Here is a 21,142-nt window from a genome sequence, read left to right on the forward strand (position 1 = left end):
TGATTCAATTCGGAAACTACTTAGTTCTTAACGCCATCTATCGTTCGGTTTTTAAACAAATATACGGAATTTTACCCGCCAAAATAGTCAAGTCGTCTGCTAAGTTTATATATGTTTTATAAATGATTTGTAATTTCTGACAATAGAGTAATGGCCGGCACTCCGTAGTTTTGACCATGGTCGCCATTTTGGTCGCGATTTTTTATCTATAGGAAAAAGCATGGGTGACGTTCCGTGACGTCACACTGCCATTACTCTATACATTACTTTCCTGTATATCATTCCAATGACTTAAATTAGTAAATATCACTAGATTATCATCGCTGTCATGTATTTTAAATAGTTTAATTAACTTCAATATTCCAATGGCCAAGGTCTTAGGCCAAGGAATAAAAATCAACCTATCTGAAAAACTAATTCCTTCATCATCACAAGGTGCTCTTTTTTAATATTCCCTACATTTACAAAATAGAATTAATGGGTGCGGCTCTGATGTCTGCATGGCTCCTGATTATGATAGTTGCTAGAAGACTTGGAAACAGCGGTAGTCCTGGGGCCAATGGCCCTTAAAAAAATCAGGGGCCCCTTAAAATAAATCAATTGAACGGGGGTAGCGGGCCACCAGGGCCCTCATATTAAATTAAAAAATATTTTTTAAGCTGTTTCTTAAACGCTGTCTTCCTGACCTAGATGAGAGCGAAATCTAGCGTTACTGATAGTCTGATGTGTTACAAATTTTACTACTTAAGCCCAGTTCACACTATACAATTAATTGGGCCACTTAATTGTATCCAACTAATTGTAAGCAAGAACATTTTACAGTGTGAACAGAAAAAGTGGTGACATATAGTATAAACAGAAAAAGTGGTGACATATAGTATAAACAGAAAAAGTGGTGACATATAGTATAAACAGAAAAAGTGGTGACATATAGTATAAACAGAAAAAGTGGGGACAATTCTTACAATTATTCGGCTCACACTATACAATTTTCTTGCTTACAATTAGTTGGATACAATTAAGTGGCCAATTAACTGTATAGTGTGAACTGGGCTTTAGTAACGTTTAATATGTTTTGAACATCTGGCAACGCTGTTCCTTAGAAATATTCGCATAGTCGCGTTATTTATGCTTGACTTCCATTTCAAGACGATTCCGAGCTGATCACGTTTTTTTTTTGAAAGTAAGTCTACGTGAGAGATTGTTTTATTTCTGATTAACAATTACTTGCCAAATAGAAGAGTTGCTTCTTTTTGTATATTAATGTAATTCCAAATATCTGCTTAACGAAAATTTAGGCCTAAGTTAAGCTTGGATGTAGTATTGTACTATTATCATGAATACCAGTGCTAGTCTGCCTAATGAAATCTATATCTAAACGATTAGTAAATAAAAACTTAAACATTTTAGTTCTAAGCTAATTATTAATTCGATCAAAAATTAATATGAAATTCAACAATGTTATTACAATTTAGGGAAGTCAATAATTATAAATGCTGTTGGTAAAGTTAAACTATCGAAGAGGTTAAAAGTAGGAAGGGGTTAGTCTAGAAATTAAGCTTAGAATATAATTATTGGCAAATTGATATTATTGAAGTGAAGTAGAACTCATGAATGCATGCAATGTGGTTTAGACAAAATTCTTACTAACTTGACCACCTGACTCCTATTGTCGAAAAACCGATTGTGGTAATAAATAAAGTCAGTACCATTGCGGAGGGGGCGGTTTGATCTGGGCTGCATTTTTAACGTGAGGCAATGTCATTTTCAACGTATTTTGCGTTGGTACAGGACCGTTCTTAGAGCAATCGTGGCCCCGGGCGAAATGCATGGGCGAAACTGAGTGTAGAGGCCCTCCGGTATATACATCCCTATGGTAAAATTTTAGAGGCCCTGGGCGACCGTCCTGCTCGCCCCTCTCCCCCCCCCCTTAAGAACGGCCCTGTATGTTGGTATTATAACTGCCGGCCAAATTAAATGTTAGCCCAGGGCGCCAAAACCTCTATTTACGTCACAGAACGAAATCGTATACTTGGCGCTACGAATCTAAAGTGTTATATGTAAACACGCAAATTTATCGTCTAAATGATTCTTGGGCATCTTTCGTTGTAGACACACAACTTACTAAATATTGTCCACGCAGCTCAAAAGCTTCTTTATTAGCTCTACTTCACTTCACATCAGTTTGGTTGGGTCAAATAATAAAGAAAAACAAAAAATGAAGTTTTAGGAAAGAACATAGCTGAACGGGCTCGTCTCACACCAAGAGCCCGAGCTCGATTTGAAGCTAAGCTCAGCCTTTTTATGAAAATGATACGAGCCCGAGAAGAGACCAAAACGTTGTGGTCATTTAATTTGAGCCCGAGATGAGACCTTTATATTATAGCGTGTGCTCGAACTGAAACTATTTTAATATAGCGTATATATGTGAGCTTGAGATGAGACCATTAAAATATAGTAAATTGCAGTGACCCTTAGCGGAGTCCAATATAATGTACTACTACGAGTCCGAGCTGAGACCATATTTTTGTAACGAGGCCGATATGAGACCTTTTTATTTTTAAGAGACGGTTGTGTCCGTTTTTGCACGATTATATTTCCCCTTGGCCACTGGGGAGCTCTGCGGAGCAGAGCAAGAGTACGTACTTAATAATCGGTCCCCAAAATCGTCATTTGTTAAAACCACCAAATATTTAAAATTTGCGGAAGAACATCATATTGATATAAAATGTTTGATAATCAATAAAATATTTTTTGCAAATAAAAATTTTCTTTAGAATCAATTTTTTCTTTGAATAATCCGAAATGTCTCAAGAACTCGATACGTTTGGAATTCTAATGTTGCGGGAACTTGCCGCGTTTGAATCTTAAACGTTTCAAGTACTCGACGCGTTTGAATCTTAAACGTTTCAAGAACTCGACGCGTTTGAATCTTAAACGTTTCAAGAACTCGACGCGTTTGAATCTTAAACGTTTCAAGGACTCGACGCGTTTGAAACTTAAACGATTCGACAACTCGACGCGTTTGAATATTACACGTGTCAAGAACTCGACGCGTTTGAAAATTAAACGTTTCGTCAAATAGACGAGTTTACATTTTAAGCACTTCAAGACCTCAATAAAATCATCTCTCACGTAGACTTACTTTCAAAGAAAAACGTGATCAGCTCGGAATCGTCTTGAAATGGAAGTCAAGCATAAATAACGCGACTATGCGAATATTTCTAAGGAACAGCGTTGGCAGATGTTCAACACATATTAAACGTAACTAAAGCCCAGTTCACACTATACAGTTAATTGGCCACTTAATTGTATCCAACTAATTGTAAGCAAGAAAATTGTATAGTGTGAGCCGAATAATTGTAAGAATTGTCCCCACTTTTTCTGTTTATACTATATGTCACCACTTTTTCTGTTTTTACTATATGTCACCACTTTTTCTGTTTTTACTATATGTCACCACTTTTTCTGTTTATATTATATGTCACCACTTTTTCTGTTCACACTGTACAATGTTCTTGCTTACAATTAGTTGGATACAATTAAGTGGCCCAATTAATTGTATAGTGTGAACTGGGCTTAAGTAGTAAAATTTGTAACACATCAGACTATCAGTAACGCTAGATTTCGCTCTCATCTAGGGTAGGAAGACAGCGTTTAAGAAACAGCTTAAAAAATATTTTTTAATTTAATATGAGGGCCCTGGTGGCCCGCTACCCCCGTTCAATTGATTTATTTTAAGGGGCCCCTGATTTTTTTAAGGGCCATTGGCCCCAGGACTACCGCTGTTTCCAAGTCTTCTAGCAACTATCATAATCAGGAGCCATGCAGACATCAGAGCCGCACCCATTAATTCTATTTTGTAAATGTAGGGAATATTAAAAAAGAGCACCTTGTGATGATGAAGGAATTAGTTTTTCAGATAGGTTGATTTTTATTCCTTGGCCTAAGACCTTGGCCATTGGAATATTGAAGTTAATTAAACTATTTAAAATACATGACAGCGATGATAATCTAGTGATATTTACTAATTTAAGTCATTGGAATGATATACAGGAAAGTAATGTATAGAGTAATGGCAGTGTGACGTCACGGCACGTCACCCATGCTTTTTCCTATAGATAAAAAATCGCGACATAAATGGCGACTATGGTCAAAACTACGGAGTGCCGGTCATTACTCTATTGTCAGAAATTACAAATAATTTATAAAACATATATAAATTTAGCAGACGACTTGACTATTTTGGCGCGTAAAATTCCGTATATTTGTTTAAAAACCGAACGATGGATGGCGTTAAGAACTAAGTAGTTTCCGAATTGAATCACCAAATTTCAAGCCGGGGTACGCGGGGGTGGCTTGTAAACGAACGTTTTTCACGAGAGGTATAATAAAATATACGACTGCAAACCGTCCCTATAGCTCAACGGCAAAATTCGCCCCAACTTGCAATTTGGCCTACTTTAAGGATGATGAGTCCGCAGCGATGCACGGGGGCGAACATAGTTTTTGGGGGGTGGGGCAAAATAGGCAATAGGGGGCAGTTGGCCCCGAAATTTGCTTTCAACGAATTGGACCGCGTTTGGTGTTGTGCCCGATAATAATTTTCACGCTGAGTCGAATGAGACCAACCACAGGTCTGTACGATGAACTGTTTCCGAGTAATTTGTACTGAATTACGTAGTCGTTTTTCTCTGATATGAAAAAACCTTTTAAATTTAGAACTTTGGTCGAGTTGGGTATCGTTCTGTAGTATGTGTTAGCACGGGTCGCTAGTACTAATAGTTTCCGAGTTATGACCAAAAAAACACTCAAAAACGTGATTTTCTCGAAATTTCACTAAATATTGGACAAGACCAACCATACTTTCGGATGTTACGTATTGTTTAGTGCCGAATTTCACCGACCGCAAATCCGTAGGATAACTCGTTTACGAATTATAACTAAATCTGTGAGGAACATTAGAATTTGAAAGAAGCAAAATAAACGGTTACATCGGCGCAGTCGGATCTAACGCGTTATTAGCGGAAACTTTGGCTTTTATAACAGAAGCCGTTTCAAATCTATATCCCAGAGGAACCATTTTGAACACTTTAAAACACAGGTGTTTAGGTTTATGCTGATTTGTTAATCGTCTAGGTTTCAAACGTGTTTCTATAGATTTTCGACTCCTTCTCGTGTTTAGTTGTTTAGCCATTTGGTCCGTTTACATCTATAACGCGTTACATTTCAATTCAAGTGTTTAAAAGCTAAACGTTGTTTTTTCTGAGTGGATCCGTTTTGAACACTTTAAAACACAGATGTTTAGGTTTATGTTGATTTTGTTAAACGCCTAGGTTTTTTACGCGTTTTTATAGATTTCCGCTTGCTCCTCGTGTTTAGTCGTTTAGCCATTTTGGATTTAAACACTTTGGTGTTTAGTGAATCAATGGCAAAAGTATCCATTTACATTTATAACGCGTTAAATTGCAATTCAAATGTTGAAAAGCTAAACGTTGTTTTTTCTGTGTACGAGCAATATTTTCCACATGAACCTCATTCTACGACCTCGTTCTCTGAATACTCTGCTTCGACTTTGTCTTCGACTATGCGGTCATTATTGTCTCCTCTAGCTTCCACTTCACGCTGTGCTTCCGTTTCTTTAAATTCTTCCGCCATGGGTATAATCAAACCATACCATAGCGAGTCCTCATTAGAAATACCCTCTTCTTTTGCTTCGTCATACTTTAGCTTCATTGGAAAGTGTTCTTCTTCGAATTTAACATCCCGACTAATGAAAACTTCATCGGACACTTCATTCCATAGACGATAAGCCTTTGCATGTCCGTCATACCCAATAAATATGCAAGGTATTCCTTTCGGTGAAAGCTTCGTTTCTCTCTTCTTGTTCACCCCCCAAAGCTCTGCACCCGAATACTCTCAAGTGTGAGGTCTCAATTGGTTTCTTTTTCCATCTTTCCAACGGGGTTTCGCCATCATTTGCTTTTGTTGGACATCGATTGCGAATGTATACAGCAGTGGCTACAGCGTCAGCCCAGAAATACGTTGGCACACCGGACTGAAAAAGCATACATCTTGCTGCGTCCAAAATTGTTTGATTGGCACGTTCCGCCACGCCATTTTGTTGTGGCGTTCCAGGAACTGTCAATTGTCTATCAATTCCACACTCTCTTAGATTGTCTTTAAATGCATTTGACATATATTCCCCTCCGTTATCACTTCTTAGCGTAACGATCTTCGTTCCATGAAAATTTTCCACTCTTCCTCGATACTCGTCAAATTTGTCTTGTACTTGACTTTTTCGTTTTAACATCTAGACTTCTGTGTATCGAGAGAAATCGTCAATAAATGTCTAGAAGTAATTACTTCCTCCTTTGGACGTAGGTTTAATTGGTCCGACTACATCAGAATGAATTAAACTTAGTGTTCTATCTTCTCGCGTGATACTTTTCTTCGGAAAGGATTTAGCCTTTAATTTCCCTTCCATACAGACAGTGCAATAGTTTGTGTCTTCATCTTCTCCAACGTCGATAGTTAAGAATCCATTTCGTTCCAAATTTTCAACGGCCGATAATGTCCCAATCTCCAATGCCATAATCGTTTTGCCGATACTCTCTCGTAATCGATTGGTTCAGTATTTTCTTTACGTATGTAATATAAACGTCCTTCTTTTCTGCCTTCTGCAATCAATTCGCCATTTTTTTCTATTCGAGCAGTATTCTTTTGTATGACTACTTTGTATCCCTTCGCAGTTACTTGACTAGTCGATATTAAGTTTCCTTTAAATTTAGGTATAAATACAGTATTTTTCATGGTCAAAACATATCTTCCATGGTCGCTGTCCAAAGACGCAACGCGGACTCGGTATTGAACACATTTCGTCCGGGGGCCTCGCTAGTGGACTGTATACTCACTATTCATTAAACGAGACTTTTAACATAATCTACGTCTACACTACTGCAAGTACTCCAACATGTGTTTGGGCTCTTGCTTAACCTTTTTTTATTAGACGCAGAGTCAACATTTTTGTATTGCACACTAAAATTTATATTTAAATAAAAAGGCTGAATTCCATTAGGCAATGATATGATTAACATCATCTGACGTCACGGGTGCCGGAAATAATTTTAGAAATCTGGAAATTCACCGAAAAACTCGATTTTCACCATTTTGACTTCTTTTTATAATAATTCAAAGACCTCTTAACCAATTTTAAAGACATTTCCTGTATTTGCTATAAAATGTTTGCTCTTTCTTATGAATCATTAATTATCCATAGCTAAAATTTCGTGCAGCCAACACTTTAAACTGAGATTTTTGATTAAGTGTGCCCTTGGCTTTACACAAACCGCTTTTATTTTTAAGATAATTTTTAAAAAACAATTTTTCCAAATTTACGACATTTGCGATCTTTTAAATTTTCATCGTTTTCCCTAAAATCTCCATAAGTACAAAAACCGGAAGTTTTAATAATTAGACCGACAAATAAACCAGTTCGTTACTTTCTTCTCACGTGATATTTCATATGGTAATCAGCCAAGACTATCCATGACATTGAAATCTAAATATTATTTTTCCTATAAGCATATGCTACTGAAGGTGAATGATCCGATCTAGATTGTAACCGCTTGAGAATTAAACGTAATGGGAGGAAGAAAAATATTTCGTTAATAGCGTTGACCACCAGAAGAAATTTTTAGGCTTTCTAGGAGTCATGTGCTCCTCAAAATGATTCATTTCAATATTTAAAGAAATATATATATATTTTTAAATTGAGACCTTTAAAGAAAAATCCTGTAAGGAATTTAGAATGAATTGTGAAGGAAATATACATGTTTATTTATTTTTAAAGAAGTACATAATATTACGTTAAACACTAGTATTTTAGAACTTTGAACGTAACATGAAAAAAAATATTTTATATTCTCTAGAATTATACGTTTTCAAAATATTCAAAACGACGTACGAGTTTACGCATTTTTGGAAATTGCCAAATCGCTCCAATAACAGCTTCTTCGACCTTCTAAAGAACTTGATAATATGTTCAGTGGCGTAGCTGATGGTCCGCAGGGCCTGCGGTGAGGGGGGCCCGGCTCAACTTAACAAAAATTGAAAAGGGGGCCCCCATTGAGATTTTTGCGGGTGGGGGCTCTGAGTTTTCAGCTACGGCACTGAATATCCTTTATAATATCATGTAACCAAAGATTTTTTAAATAAAAAACTACTAATTTATCTTGGTAATTTAAGACAGTTTTTTGTGAGCTTGAGTTCAAAGTGCGAAATCAGGTGTGTGGTACATGTACAAACAAAGCAATTACAGCTAGCTAATTTTACCTACATACCAATTAATGAAGTTCAGTGATTTTTATTACTGTTTTATTAAATATTATTTAAATAATGCATTTAAGTATTCTCAAGTAACATTGATTTCCAGTGTAGCTAACTGGGGTCTTTGCTACGCATTGGAAAGCCATTAGCCACGGTCACACGAATGGCTAGAAATGTATTAAAAACTAGCTTTTATAAACCAATGAATATTCTTAAAGAATCATTATAATACTTTTTTTTACACTAGGGAACACGACAATGAAATACTGATCAGAGACCACTACTGTTGTATCGCCCAAATCAATTTCCGCGTCATGTATCCTGGTTTACATCAAAAGCACGTGTGCTAGTTTTTACAAGCCATAAAACTATCCGCCAAATCTTCTTCGATAAAATTTTTATCCCATGTTGATCGAAATTTGATCAAACCGATTATAGCTTAGCCTTCATGGGTAAATCATTTCGCAAATGCAAACAAAAGAAGTTCACAGCCAAAAAGTGCAATCGACAGCGCAATGCCGTCCATCCATAAGTGAAGAACTAAAGTTAAGAACTGAAGAGATAACGGGCTTAAAGGACGATAATCAGGTTGCGAAGAGATTTTGTTTTTTCGATTCTCGAATTTGTCTTTTCGTTTCAGTGGATGATCTTGGTCCGTTTCTGTGAATCTTAAATGCCTGTAAAAGAAAAATATTTCCTCTCATTTAATTTCAGCTCGCTGAATGCCTACTAGTATTAGACAAGGTATACGCTAAGTTTTTCAGTAATGCTTGTCCAGTAAACATAAAAAAAAGCTAGGCAAGGAACCACTTTATTTCCAACTCGTTTAGCTACTTTTAATACTGTTAAACAGGTGGCTGGGTTACAATGCGTAAGAGGGCGGTGACTGTAATACATGTTTGTATAGTACATAGTTAAATTTGATAGAAATTTACAGCTACCTGTGCTATGGCAGGGTTGCCACAGTTTTTTAAAATTCAAATTCTCCTACTTTATCAGGTTTTACCTAGCCATTTCTGGAGATTTTCCTTGACTTATTGTATTCCCAAATGTGACAATTTTTAACAAATATTTTCTAGCTTTTCACTTTTTTCCGTGGCTTATTTTATGCCAAACCTTTAGTAGAGATTTCCCATTTGGAACCTTTTAGGCCAACTTAAGCCATTTTTAGGAACTATTTGCAAATAAAATTAAATTCCCAGACATTTCTGACTTTTATACTAATTTTTAAAATTCCACGACTTTTCCATTATTTTAAGAGCAAATTTTAAATCCCTGACTTTTCCAGGAATTCCTGGTAATGTGGTAGCCCTGAGTGGTGCACCCGCATTTTTTTAAGAGGGAAAGGGCTGGCAGATGAAATCATGGACAGTAAATTAAGAGGACAGGTTTTCGATACCCTTCCACAGTGCATTTTATTTCTCCCCGCGTGTCAATCAGCTCGAGAGTATTGCAAGGTCGTCTGTACCACGTGATCTTAAAATTTCAAAATGGCAATCTAACGCGGTTGATATTGTTACGTAATTTTTTGCGCTTTACATTTTAGTAATTTTTAATTTTGGTTTTTTAATTCAATAAAAACTATCAACTGATATTTAGCAGAACATATTTAAAATATAAAAACGTGGAAAAAACCTTTTGGAGTAAAAATGTACTTCGTGTTTATCTCTTTTCTTTTTTCGAACAGTATCGTCCACTCTTAGCGATACTTGTTTTTTTTTCTTCAAATAACCTGGGCCGACTCCCTTAGTGTGATTGGTTTACGGGGGCTAAAAACCAGGCTTTTTACCGATCCTCTAAAATCTACTATCCATGATCAAATCAGAAACGGTACTTGTATGTAACTTAACCGCATTTTATATTATTTTAAATATTTATTTGAATTTATTTTACCACTAAAAAACCTAAAAATTAGTCATTTATCTCTAAGAAATTTACCAGCTTTTAGAGAGTAATCAAAACCCAAACGTTTTCTTAAAAAATTACTCTTCATAAAAAATAAAGTAACTTACAGGAATTTAACGCGCTCTCCGATATCTGCAAGATTATGTCGATGATACAAATGATGAATTGATCTGTACTCGTAATGCTTACTTCCGACGAAAATTTTCTTGTTCTTAAAAAATTCTTTTTTAGTTTTAAAAAATGTTTCGTAGATAAACGTCATGTAACTGGACCCGTGGAACACGGCAGCCTTCCCTTTCGCCATTAAAGGGAGTAGACTTTCCAAATCCGTCTTTTTGGACCAAGAGAAGAAAACTCCATTTGTCTTCATGATAGATTTAAGCTCAGAATACTCTTGATTTCCTTGATCCTAAACGAATGACCCAAAAAAAATTTAAGTTCGCTATCCAAGTCTTAAAGTGATGATTTATTTAAAAAAATTAATTTTAGCTTGACAGTTGTTGTCTTTCAGTAATGACACGTTCTTCTACTTCAAGGGTTGCCAACCTTTTCCGCTCAAGGGCGAAATTCGAAAATTCTAAATATGTCTCTTACCATAAGTTAATGATACCTCTAAGTAGACAAATAAGCCCTTTCAAGGTGGAATCTTTGTTCAGAAAATGTGATGTCAAATCTTGTCTCTCCGATTCCCGCGAAAATGAAAGTTTTGAAAAATATCTCGGACCCAGCGCCGCTGCGCGGTCGAGAATGAAACTATATAGGGCTGAGAGAAATAAACCAATAGCAAATAAAACGTTCTTTGGGGGGGGGGGGGCGAATTTTCCAAGGGAATACCGAAATTTATCTCTTTTGGGGAAGTTCAAGCTAGCCTTGCACCAAAGGGGATTAAAGAAACGTCAGCTTCGGCAGTTCCAAGTCTATGTTAAGGCTACTTTGATACGCAGTACGGAGAGACATAGGTCAATTTGGACAAGCATATCCGCCATAGGCAGCATAGCCATTTGTCTACTTAGAGGTATCATTAACTTATGCTCTTACCAAAAGTACGAATTTTATCTCTTATCTTACGTTTTGGGAAGGGACCAGCCATTTCTGAAAATATCGCGTTCCTGCAAAAAACGATTATTCTTTCGAGTACGGTATTATACCGCCACGGTTTATATATTTACATAGGCTAGACTACTTGTACCTTCGTACGTGCTAGCGTTTTGAGCCTCTTAAGTTCTTCTGACAGGCAACCCTCTTTTCTATTATGCTACTGGTACGCCATCTAATGTATATAAACAGTACTAATTAATTTATTATAAATTAAATTTTTATAAATTGTAATTATAAATACACTAATGAGCTACCGTATTTATAATTTTAAAATATGTATTTTAAAATTTATTAATTATCTACGATATATTTAAATTTAAAATATAGGTGGCGCTCTATTTTTAAATATAAATATTATTTTAACAATAGTTGATTATAGTTCAGAAACTTTACACAAGCCGGCGCTATAGGCACGAAGTAGAATTTTTCAAATTTTCTAAACGCGGGAGTAGCTCATAAGCGTCCATCTCTGAGCCGAAGTAGTCTAACCTGTGTATATATATAAAGTGTCAAAGTTTTCGATTTTTCAGACAAGTCAAATAAACTATTAACTTGTGGAATCATTATTCAGGCAATCAATACCGTAAAATTATTCAAATATTTTGCACCCGCTCCAAGCAGTTTAGAGGTAATTTCGAAGCATACTTTTGTTGGTCCTGAATTCAAAGTGTTGGTTGTGGTGTAGCTGTAGAGAAAATAAGGCTTGATACATATTCTTAAAAACTCTTTTGAAATTTCTTACATGTACATGTATTTCGGTTTATCAGTTTGCAACCTTAATTACAAGGGGAGCACGCTCACAAAATATGTTCTTAAAACTCTCTCACTTGATCCAGTGTCTTTTAGAGATGACTCGGGCCGGCGAGTTTAAACGCCCGACCCGACACGACCCGATTAAAAAATACAGAATTGAAACCGAACCTTACCCAGCCCGCCAAAATTATTTATTTCGAAAACCCGACCCGTCCTTACCCGATAATTTTTTTTTTAATATTAAACCTGACCCGAACAGGCTCGATAAAATTGAAACCCGGCAGCCCGGCCCGACCCGAAAAACTGACACAAATGCTAGAGTGGTCTCCCAGATTTAAATTTTGTCAGTAGATGGCGCTTGGAGCTCTTTGAGAAACGGTTAAAAATTAATGAACGTGCCAAGAGTATGATTAACACGTGATAATGGTTCGTTTTCTGTATGTATATTTGCTGTTGCGAATAAAATAGAAACTTAAAGGCCCGATCTCTAATATATAATATATTTAATTCTAAGTTGCTTTAACTATTAGTATAAAATTAAGCTTAAAGTTGTGGGAACCCGAATCTGAGCACCATAAAATTCAATTTATGGCGCGAACCGCCAAATATTTGAAAAGTTAAAGGCAACGAAGACCTCCATCTACCGGTCTTTCATGCGTAAGCCACAAGCTACTGTCACCCCCTAGCTGCTGTCACCCCCTAGATATCGATCTTGCACAGGCCTTTATAAATAAAGTAGGCTCCGCCTTTACCGTCTTTTACATTTATTTTATCATATACACTACTGTTATGATTGATAACTTTGTTATTGTCGGCTTATATATAGGGTGTACCCATATCGGTGCATCCCTAGTTTTAATAGAGTTAATTTTTATTTCTGCTCCAAATTTAAGTTACGTCATCTTTTTTAAAACCTTAAGCTCGCGCAGCAACGTACACGAATCGCTTATTTTTAATCGAACTTACTTGTACATAATTAAACGAAAAATAATGACCACTGAACAAATACACTTTGTATTCATTTTTATGTTGATGAATCATTGCTTGCAAATCTGAAATGCTATTTACGTAAATTTTCTTCGAAAACATCAAGTCTCCTTTTAAATTTCCAGTGTAACATTTTATAAGAACTGACATTCCCAGAAACCAGCCACCCAAAAATAAGCGGGTCGATAATAAAGTCCCATAAGATGGAGCTGAAACCACCAAATACAAAGAAGCGCAAAGATTGTAATATTTTAGTAAATTAATAAATCACAGTTGTAAAATACCCGAGTTAATGAGACCAAAACAACGGTCCTCTTGTATTATATGTGCTTAAGATAAATGTGAGAGTACCAAACTTTATAAACACAAGTACACGAAATATAAGACAGTAGCGGCACAAATTCTGAAACCTAAAGCAAGTTCAAAGCACGCCCAACCAAATATGGCTAAGGCCAAGGACGGATTTAGGTTAACTGAGAACTCCCGAGTATACCTATAAGACTTGCTGGAATCATAGCAGACCGAAGTCCCACCCACAATTTGCCTTTTAAATTTTATAACGCCGACGGTGTCATATAGTATCGGTCGTAGGCACTAGTAGTGCTCTTGAATTCGATAAAATTAAGAATAACGTCATGAAAAAGCACGATTTTACTTATAAAATAGTTGAGGAATTAATTCGTTCCTCAGTAATTAAAGGGCGAATTAACGATTTGAATGTTCAACTAGTTTAAAATAGCGAAATAGTTGGTAGCTATTATTTTAAGAAGAAGAAATCATTTTTACTTCCCAAAAGTTCCACCGAAATCGAGGCTTAGCTCTATTTGCTTGAAAGGTATTCAAATTTTGCTTTCAGTTTTATAATAACTAAGAACATTTTATTTTTGTACAGAACCACCGATAAATATTGTTGACGCCGAACATAATTACTCAGTAAAGACCAACACCCAAATAGAAATTGCTGAACAGAATGTTGTTTCAAGCCCCTTCAAAATTTTAAATTCTGGTACTACACTAAGGGGAAGTTTTCAAATCTTTGGGGTTGAAAAAAATTTCATTGACCCTCTAGTTGTGTTCTTTGATGGTGTGTGGTAGAGCTAGGCGAAATAGATAACTTAACCGCTAACGTTTTGATTAACCATAAAAATTACGATTAACTGTTTATCCATGGATATTATCCACGGCTATATAGCAATTTAACTTGTAAAATAATAGTTTTTTTCCGGATAATTTTAGTTTGTGGATAAAAATAAATAAAGTTATTTCTTATCCAAACGCCGAGCTCTAGTGTGTGGCAAGTGTCTAAATATTTTTATCAGCTTATGCTCTACGTTTCTGAGAAAGGGAACTACGAAACGTGTCAAGGAATAGATCCAGAGCGCTTACTATTAAATACTGAAAGATCTATTAAAAACACATCACTTGTTGTAAGGGCATACCCATTTTTGAGATATGAGTCACAAAAATGTAGTTTCATTAAACCAACTCAATATGAAAGCACCAAAAATTGTACTGGTCGTTTAAAATGGCTTAGTAATCTGAGAGCATATGCTAAACGAAAAGAAACATGCGATCTATCGGTTTTAAACTCTGGAGTTATAAAGCGGCCAAAAATTTATGCATCTTCCAGAGTTAAAATTTCTACACTTACTCCTCGTAGTTACAAGAAAAGAAATGATAGTATTTGTAAGCACATAAATTGGCTATTAAACGCCAATAAAGACTTAACATTCAATTAAATAACACTCAAAATAAAGAACTTGCAACGCTTGTAGAAACAATTATCAAAGAAGCACCGGACTAGCTTGAAGAAATTATTGATCAATGCAAAGATGAGAACACCTCGCGAACATTATGACAGATTTGGAAAGCTGGCCAACTGAAAATACACGAACGGAAAAAGTTGAATTTTTCAAAGACCAACAAAGAAATGGTAGTGTTAAATTTGAGTTTCATTATTTTATACAAGGACGGATTAAGATGAACCTAAATTTTAATAAATTAGATTAACCTAAATCTGTCCTTGGTAGTGGTTTTAGGGAATTACTAATTTATTAATGAACGGATAACCAGGGCCGGCGCGAGGAATTTCAGGCCCCAGGTAAACGTTCTCAGGCCCAACCACCAAATATGTTTACTCCAAAATTTCTTTTTTTTTTGGAAATAATCAGAAAATTTGATTTAGGCACCCGGGCCAGCGGGCCCCTTTCGGAGGCCCGGGCCCGGGGTACTTTTTCCCCGCTTACCCCACCCTAACGCCGGCCCTGGGGATAACTAAATTTTTTTTAAATTACTAATTTACACACTACCGGGGCCCGTGCAGCCTAAAGGGGCCAGAGTTAATTATTTTTTTTAGTTTTGATTTACATTATTTCTTATTTTAAAGTTCCCTGAAGGATTTCACTCGAGCGAGGCTATAGAAACCTCGAATAAGTTACAGTTACCTATCTGACCTAGGAGACGTGTATAAAAAACTACAAGCAGAACAAGGTTCAAAAAGCTCTAGTGAGAAGAAACCACCTATAGACTGTGAGAAGGATGATAAAATATGCGAAAAAGTAGATTAGTCCATAATTAAAAGGGATAATATAGCTAAATCCTAAACAAATTTGAAGAAATTAAAAAACTTACTAATAAGGTCTACACACTAAAAAGGTCTACACAAACCTCTTGGTGAGGGCATTTCAATCTTTGATGAAGTTCGCGTAATATCCAAAGTCGTTTGGAATTCCAAGAACAATGATTTATCAGGACTGGCTTTGGAACCTCATGAATATAAGTCATAAGCTGATGTCTATGACTTTGTAGAAAACGAAATTCCGCTTCCAATAGAGTACGTTCTGCAGTTTCTTTGGAGGGATGTTTCCTACGTATTAGATGTCATTGGGCCTTATGTCACTTCTCATGGACAAATTAAACATACTTTATTCTATATATTTTGGATGTTCTGAACGCTTTCCATAACTATGGATTTAAAACAAGAGCTTTAATTTGCGACGGTGCAAGCTCAAATTTAGCCCTTATCAAATACACTTTAAAAGTCGAGGGAAATTTTGGTTTTAAAGTTGAAGATAAAATTAGAGGCCACAAATTTTCTCAAAGTTTCAACCTCCCTTGTTGGCTGTACCATCATCTAACGTGGAAAATCTGTCCTTCTCACGAAATGAAGAGCCTTATAAATGCACTTTTCTCCTCAAATGGTTTGAGTGTTTAGGAGTTGTTTTCGGGTGGGCTGGTTTTGTAGGTTTTGGGATTGGATTTATCACATTGGTTTGATTGACTTGATTCCTAGCACTTGAATTAGGGTTTAAAATCTTTTGCCCATTTTCAACCCTTATCACGGTTCTTGACGAGGAAGCTTGGATATTAGCTTTAGGTTTCATTGGTATTTTTCTTGTTAGAAAACCAAGGCAATCTCTTAACAAAGATCCACCTTAAGGATTTTTCTCAGTGAAATTACTAAACATTAAATCATTGAAGCTAGCATGGACCATTTAAAAAATTAATAATTTGTAGAATGACAATAAGTCAAAAAATGCTTTACGAGGCGAAAACACCCATTAGAGCGGGCATTTCACAACCAGGTTTCTCAAATTGAAAATTCTATTTCTCACTGCACACGCTCTTTTTAGAGTACTTAACAGTTTACTGACTTTAACCCTATAGATTTCAATATCTAAAAATTAAATGATCGATTGTAATACTATAAAGTAGAGCAAAAACTGAGTAGCACCAGTAAAACAACAGGTTTGGTCACTTATAAATCAGAAGTTATTGTTATGAAACAAGGTTAATAGTCGTGGTAAACCGAAACAATTTACCAATTTAAAGTTAATGGTTTGTGTAAAATCAAAACTATTACATTTGGGGTAATCTTTAGCTACGTTCACAAGTAAACGGTAGTAAAGGGTTTGAATCGGTTCAAAACGAATAAGCCTGGCTAACACAACTCCTTCGAAACATTTTGAATCGATTTAAATCGATTTTATGGCAACATTCGAACCCGGCTTTATTAAGCAATTAATTTTATGTTTAACACTTTTCGATATTGTAGCTTATTAACAGGCATATTGAGATAGCAGAATACGTACTGTTTTGTAACATATCTGCTAGGAAAAACCAAAAATGTTCTAGAAACTTAGATACACTAGGGTTTCTAGTTAGATGGCTAATTGGTAGCAGAAGTGATATTGAAACGGTAAACAGAAACGAAATTGCAGCAATTATCCAAAAGAGTTTTTCGAAACTGAGTATTGACAAGGTTTCTACGTCGTCTGAGGATGTCGAGGAATCCAGCGCAGTTATGATTACGGCCGTGTCATGACAAACCGTCGGAGAAATAAAAAAATGAAATGGATCTGGACTATGTATGGTGTATCCTAAGATCACCATATCCAATATCTGCAAAGCAAATTACGGAAATTGTGAATACAGCATTCGACTTTTTATGTTATGAGTCATGGGTTAATGATTGAAATGTTTTTTGCTTAAGCACACCGTTTGTTTTAACGCCTTAAATATTTTGTTATTCCATTCTCGAGGACAAAAATTAAGCTGCCAATTAGTTGATTTGAATTTCAACTGTAAATGATAATAAAGCCAATAATTTAATTTGATTAAAACGCGGTACTTTGACAGAATATGCCTTAGAGGTTGTTACAAAAATAAATGAATAAACTAACTAATAAATTGCCAAATTAAAATTTTTCAATTTATTATTGTAAATTTTAAACCGAATCGAACGCGTTATTTTATTTAAAATGAACGGTCCTATTACCATTGAAATTTCCTAAAGAATAAATGTAATAAAAAATATAATTACATTTTTTATTTTTAAATTTCGCAAAAGTGGGAAACAATTTTAAAACAAATTATTATTACTTTGAAATACTTCAGAAATTGTACAAAACATTCAGCTTTTTTCCTCCTGATTAGTTGGTTTTCCCAAGTGAGCAAAATTGCGCAATTAACAATCTTTTCATACGAAGATATTTCTTTAAAGGTATACTTGTAAAGAAAACAATTCAAACTTACACTGTGTTCTATGGCTTCTTTTAAATATTCGCCTTCAGATTTTGGTGGCAATTTCTTCAATACGTATAGTAAAGATAATTTAATAGTTTTGTGATCTTTAAAGCGGTATCTGTTTATAGAACAATTAAGAGAAAAACAATAACGAAGTCAGCGTAAGCAATTAAAGCTTTTAATTTAGAACTAAGCTTACGAAAGAAATCGTGACTTAAGCGTCAAATAACTCGCTACTTTTGGGTAATATCAAATGGTTGAATAAGTACAAAAGTATAAAACTTTAAACTTACGTTTTATTTATATTTTGAAGAATGAATCTTGTCAACGAAATTTCCCACGCTTCGTATGGATCATATGTGGGATTATAATACATATATAAATATCTCATCATGTTCTACATTAAAATGAACACATATTAATCTTTATAAACAAGTTTTCGAAAGACATTTTACTCTTTATTTTTCATAAACATTCAACAAATAACTAGGTTTGGTTATTTAGCCCTGGTTTGGTGAACAGTTATTTTATCTAACAGAACGGCAACGTGAAATACTAGTTTGACAAATAGGGATGACGCTGGTCAATTATACTCAAAAGCTTCGGGCTGTTGGCATGTACAAAACATTTCCTTTGCCTGGGAAATATTGTTACGGAGCATTCGGCTTTTTGGCCGTTCTCCATTTCCACATGACAAAATTAATAAAATTATTAAGAGATTATTGATGCTCAAAAAAATCCAAGTACAATTATGATGTTTCTAAGAGATAAGATAGTAATTGTTTAAAAGGTTTATTACTTTTACCTGTAATGCAAAATTTTTAGATGGCAGAAAAAGTTGTTTTGAAACCAAGTGGCTCACGTGACTCAAAAAATAATCTTACACGAGCTTACTTATCGAGCTTGTTAGGTATACTAAACAAAAAAAGCACGCTGATTTATTTTACTATAAATATATTTTTTATATTCATACAAAACCCTATTCAAAGTGATAATGTTCAACAGCGTTTGAAAAAAACAAATAGCTTTATAGGCGATTCCATCTCAACTCCCACCTCCAAAAATTAAACTACTTCAGCGTTAACAAAATGTCCGCTCTGAAACCTGTAATCCCAGACAAAAAGCTAATAAAAGTTGCCAATGTTCGAAAGTTAAAAATCCCACAATTTCGGTAAAAAACCGCCCAAAAGCCACAACCCCGTTACATTCACGAAAACTCCTCGGAATACAGGCACACTCTTTTTGTGACCGAATTAAATTATTTTTTTTGTTTTGTATTTTATTTATTTTTATTTTTTGGAAAAACTATTAATGTCATATTTAAAGAACTAGTTTACTTTATTATCCTAGCTTATTCATAGGTAGCAACTCCACCATTGTGCAGTTCGAAATGTCGGGGTTCTGGCTTAAAATGAGTGCAATAATTGATCAAAAAAGCTAGGTCTCAAAATGCAATATGCATTGCACAGTAACGTGATGATAGTTTAAGCCTTTGGATGCGCCCCCCCCCCTCATTTGACCCTTGCTCTGTTCAAATTTGACAATGGACAGCTTCAATTTTCTCTACTCCCAAGTTGATTCGGAGATAAGACTGTGGACGAATTCCAAGAAATGCGAAGGCCAGCTGCAACCGCAGCAGCAACCTTTCGCCTTTCTTGGGACTTGGCCCACGTCTTGCGTTCTTTATGTAGGGGGACTAAGGGTGGTACCGTTAGTACAGTGGCGTGGCTTATGAGAATGAAAAGTAAAAGTTAGGACCGTTATCTAGCCGAACAGGTGGAAGGGGGGTACTTTCTTTTTTCTCGAGGCCTTTATTAAAAGGTGGGTAAAAATGTCGACCCTCGCAGAAATATTTGAATTTATATGAAAACGAATTTCCAGTCTTGCGTTGTTTCGTGTTTTTGGTTTAAAATCGTCTGCGTTTCAGAAATATCAGTTTCTTAATGGTCTTTCACATAAATTCAAATTTTGCTGGGAGGGTCGTCATTTTTACCCACCTTTTAATAAAGGGCTATATTTCTTTAGAAAATTCTTCGTGGGTATTTTGAACTGGCGATCGAAAATCTCCAAAAAAAGTGGAAGATCACACAAAACCCTTTGATTTGGTTAAGAAAACCCATTATCCCATTCCAAAAACCACCTAAAAATCCCACAATATTTTATTTATCCCACGATCTGGCAACACTGACTGCTGCGCAATTCCCGCGTCCCCTACTCCCGTCTTTCGCTAATAATATATATATAATATATAATATAATATATTTTTTGTTTGGGCGGCTCCGACTGCACCCGGAGTGCCTCAAAATGTAAAAACTTTTAACGTAACGAAATAATTTAATTTAACTATAAACGTAATCTAACTTAATATACTGTAAACTTAATTAACTCAAAAGCAAACCGATTATTATACAAAAATAGAAAAAAAAGGTAGATCTATATTCAAAGTTTCCACCGTTCTTTTCGCGACCCAGTTCGGAACGTCCGAGAAAAGAACCGGCCAAAAAGTGAAGAAAAAAGAGGTGAGACTCGAGAGAAAGTCGTTCATACGCCTTGAGACGGGTAAAAAGATGAAGCCCCCTTGTTTGGAAAACCCTCCTTCTGAAGAAAGAAGAGAGAGGGCCTGTGTTTTTAGACAGAAGAGAAACGAGAGCGAACGAGAAAGAACGTGAAAAGCCTTTTTCCATGTAAAATCACCAATTACGATTAATGCGAATAAATTTTTTTGTTAAATTTAAACGAAGTTTTTATAATTTTGAACTACACGTACGCAAAAATTTTACACAAAAAACATTGTGGAAGGTGGGTTCGGAGCGGTCCCGGAACCGTCGGACCATCCAAAATAAAATAGCCATAATGTAAACAAATCCCACGTGACTTTCTCCAACTGCCGAGCCACGATATGTACTTGGTGTTTAGTGTTTTTAAAGCTTTTCATGGTAAAAAAAAGTTTAATTGTGGATACATATATATCTATGTATATAAATAAAATTCATCTAATAAAAAATTGGGTCCAAGAGTTAGAATAATTTAGAACAGTGTTTTCATG

The 21,142-nt window shown here is 35.4% G+C and overlaps 1 protein-coding gene across 1 annotated transcript; it reads right to left on the reverse strand.

Moving 5' to 3' along the window:
* Positions 1–8,785: 8,785 nt before the first annotated feature.
* On the reverse strand, positions 8,786–11,331 carry LOC149962004 (uncharacterized). The gene is made up of 3 exons (XM_090164357.1): positions 11,302–11,331; positions 10,341–10,642; positions 8,786–9,005 (listed from the first exon to the last, which is right to left on the reverse strand). Exons 2-3 carry the CDS (start codon positions 10,601–10,603, stop codon positions 8,786–8,788), a joined length of 483 nt encoding a protein of 160 aa, XP_090020483.1. The 5' UTR covers positions 10,604–10,642; positions 11,302–11,331.
* Between the last annotated feature and the right edge of the window lie 9,811 nt (positions 11,332–21,142).

This window comes from Leiobunum rupestre, chromosome 1 (assembly GCF_980474605.1).
Source record: "Leiobunum rupestre chromosome 1, qqLeiRupe1.1.hap1, whole genome shotgun sequence".
Taxonomy (NCBI): domain Eukaryota; kingdom Metazoa; phylum Arthropoda; class Arachnida; order Opiliones; family Sclerosomatidae; genus Leiobunum; species Leiobunum rupestre.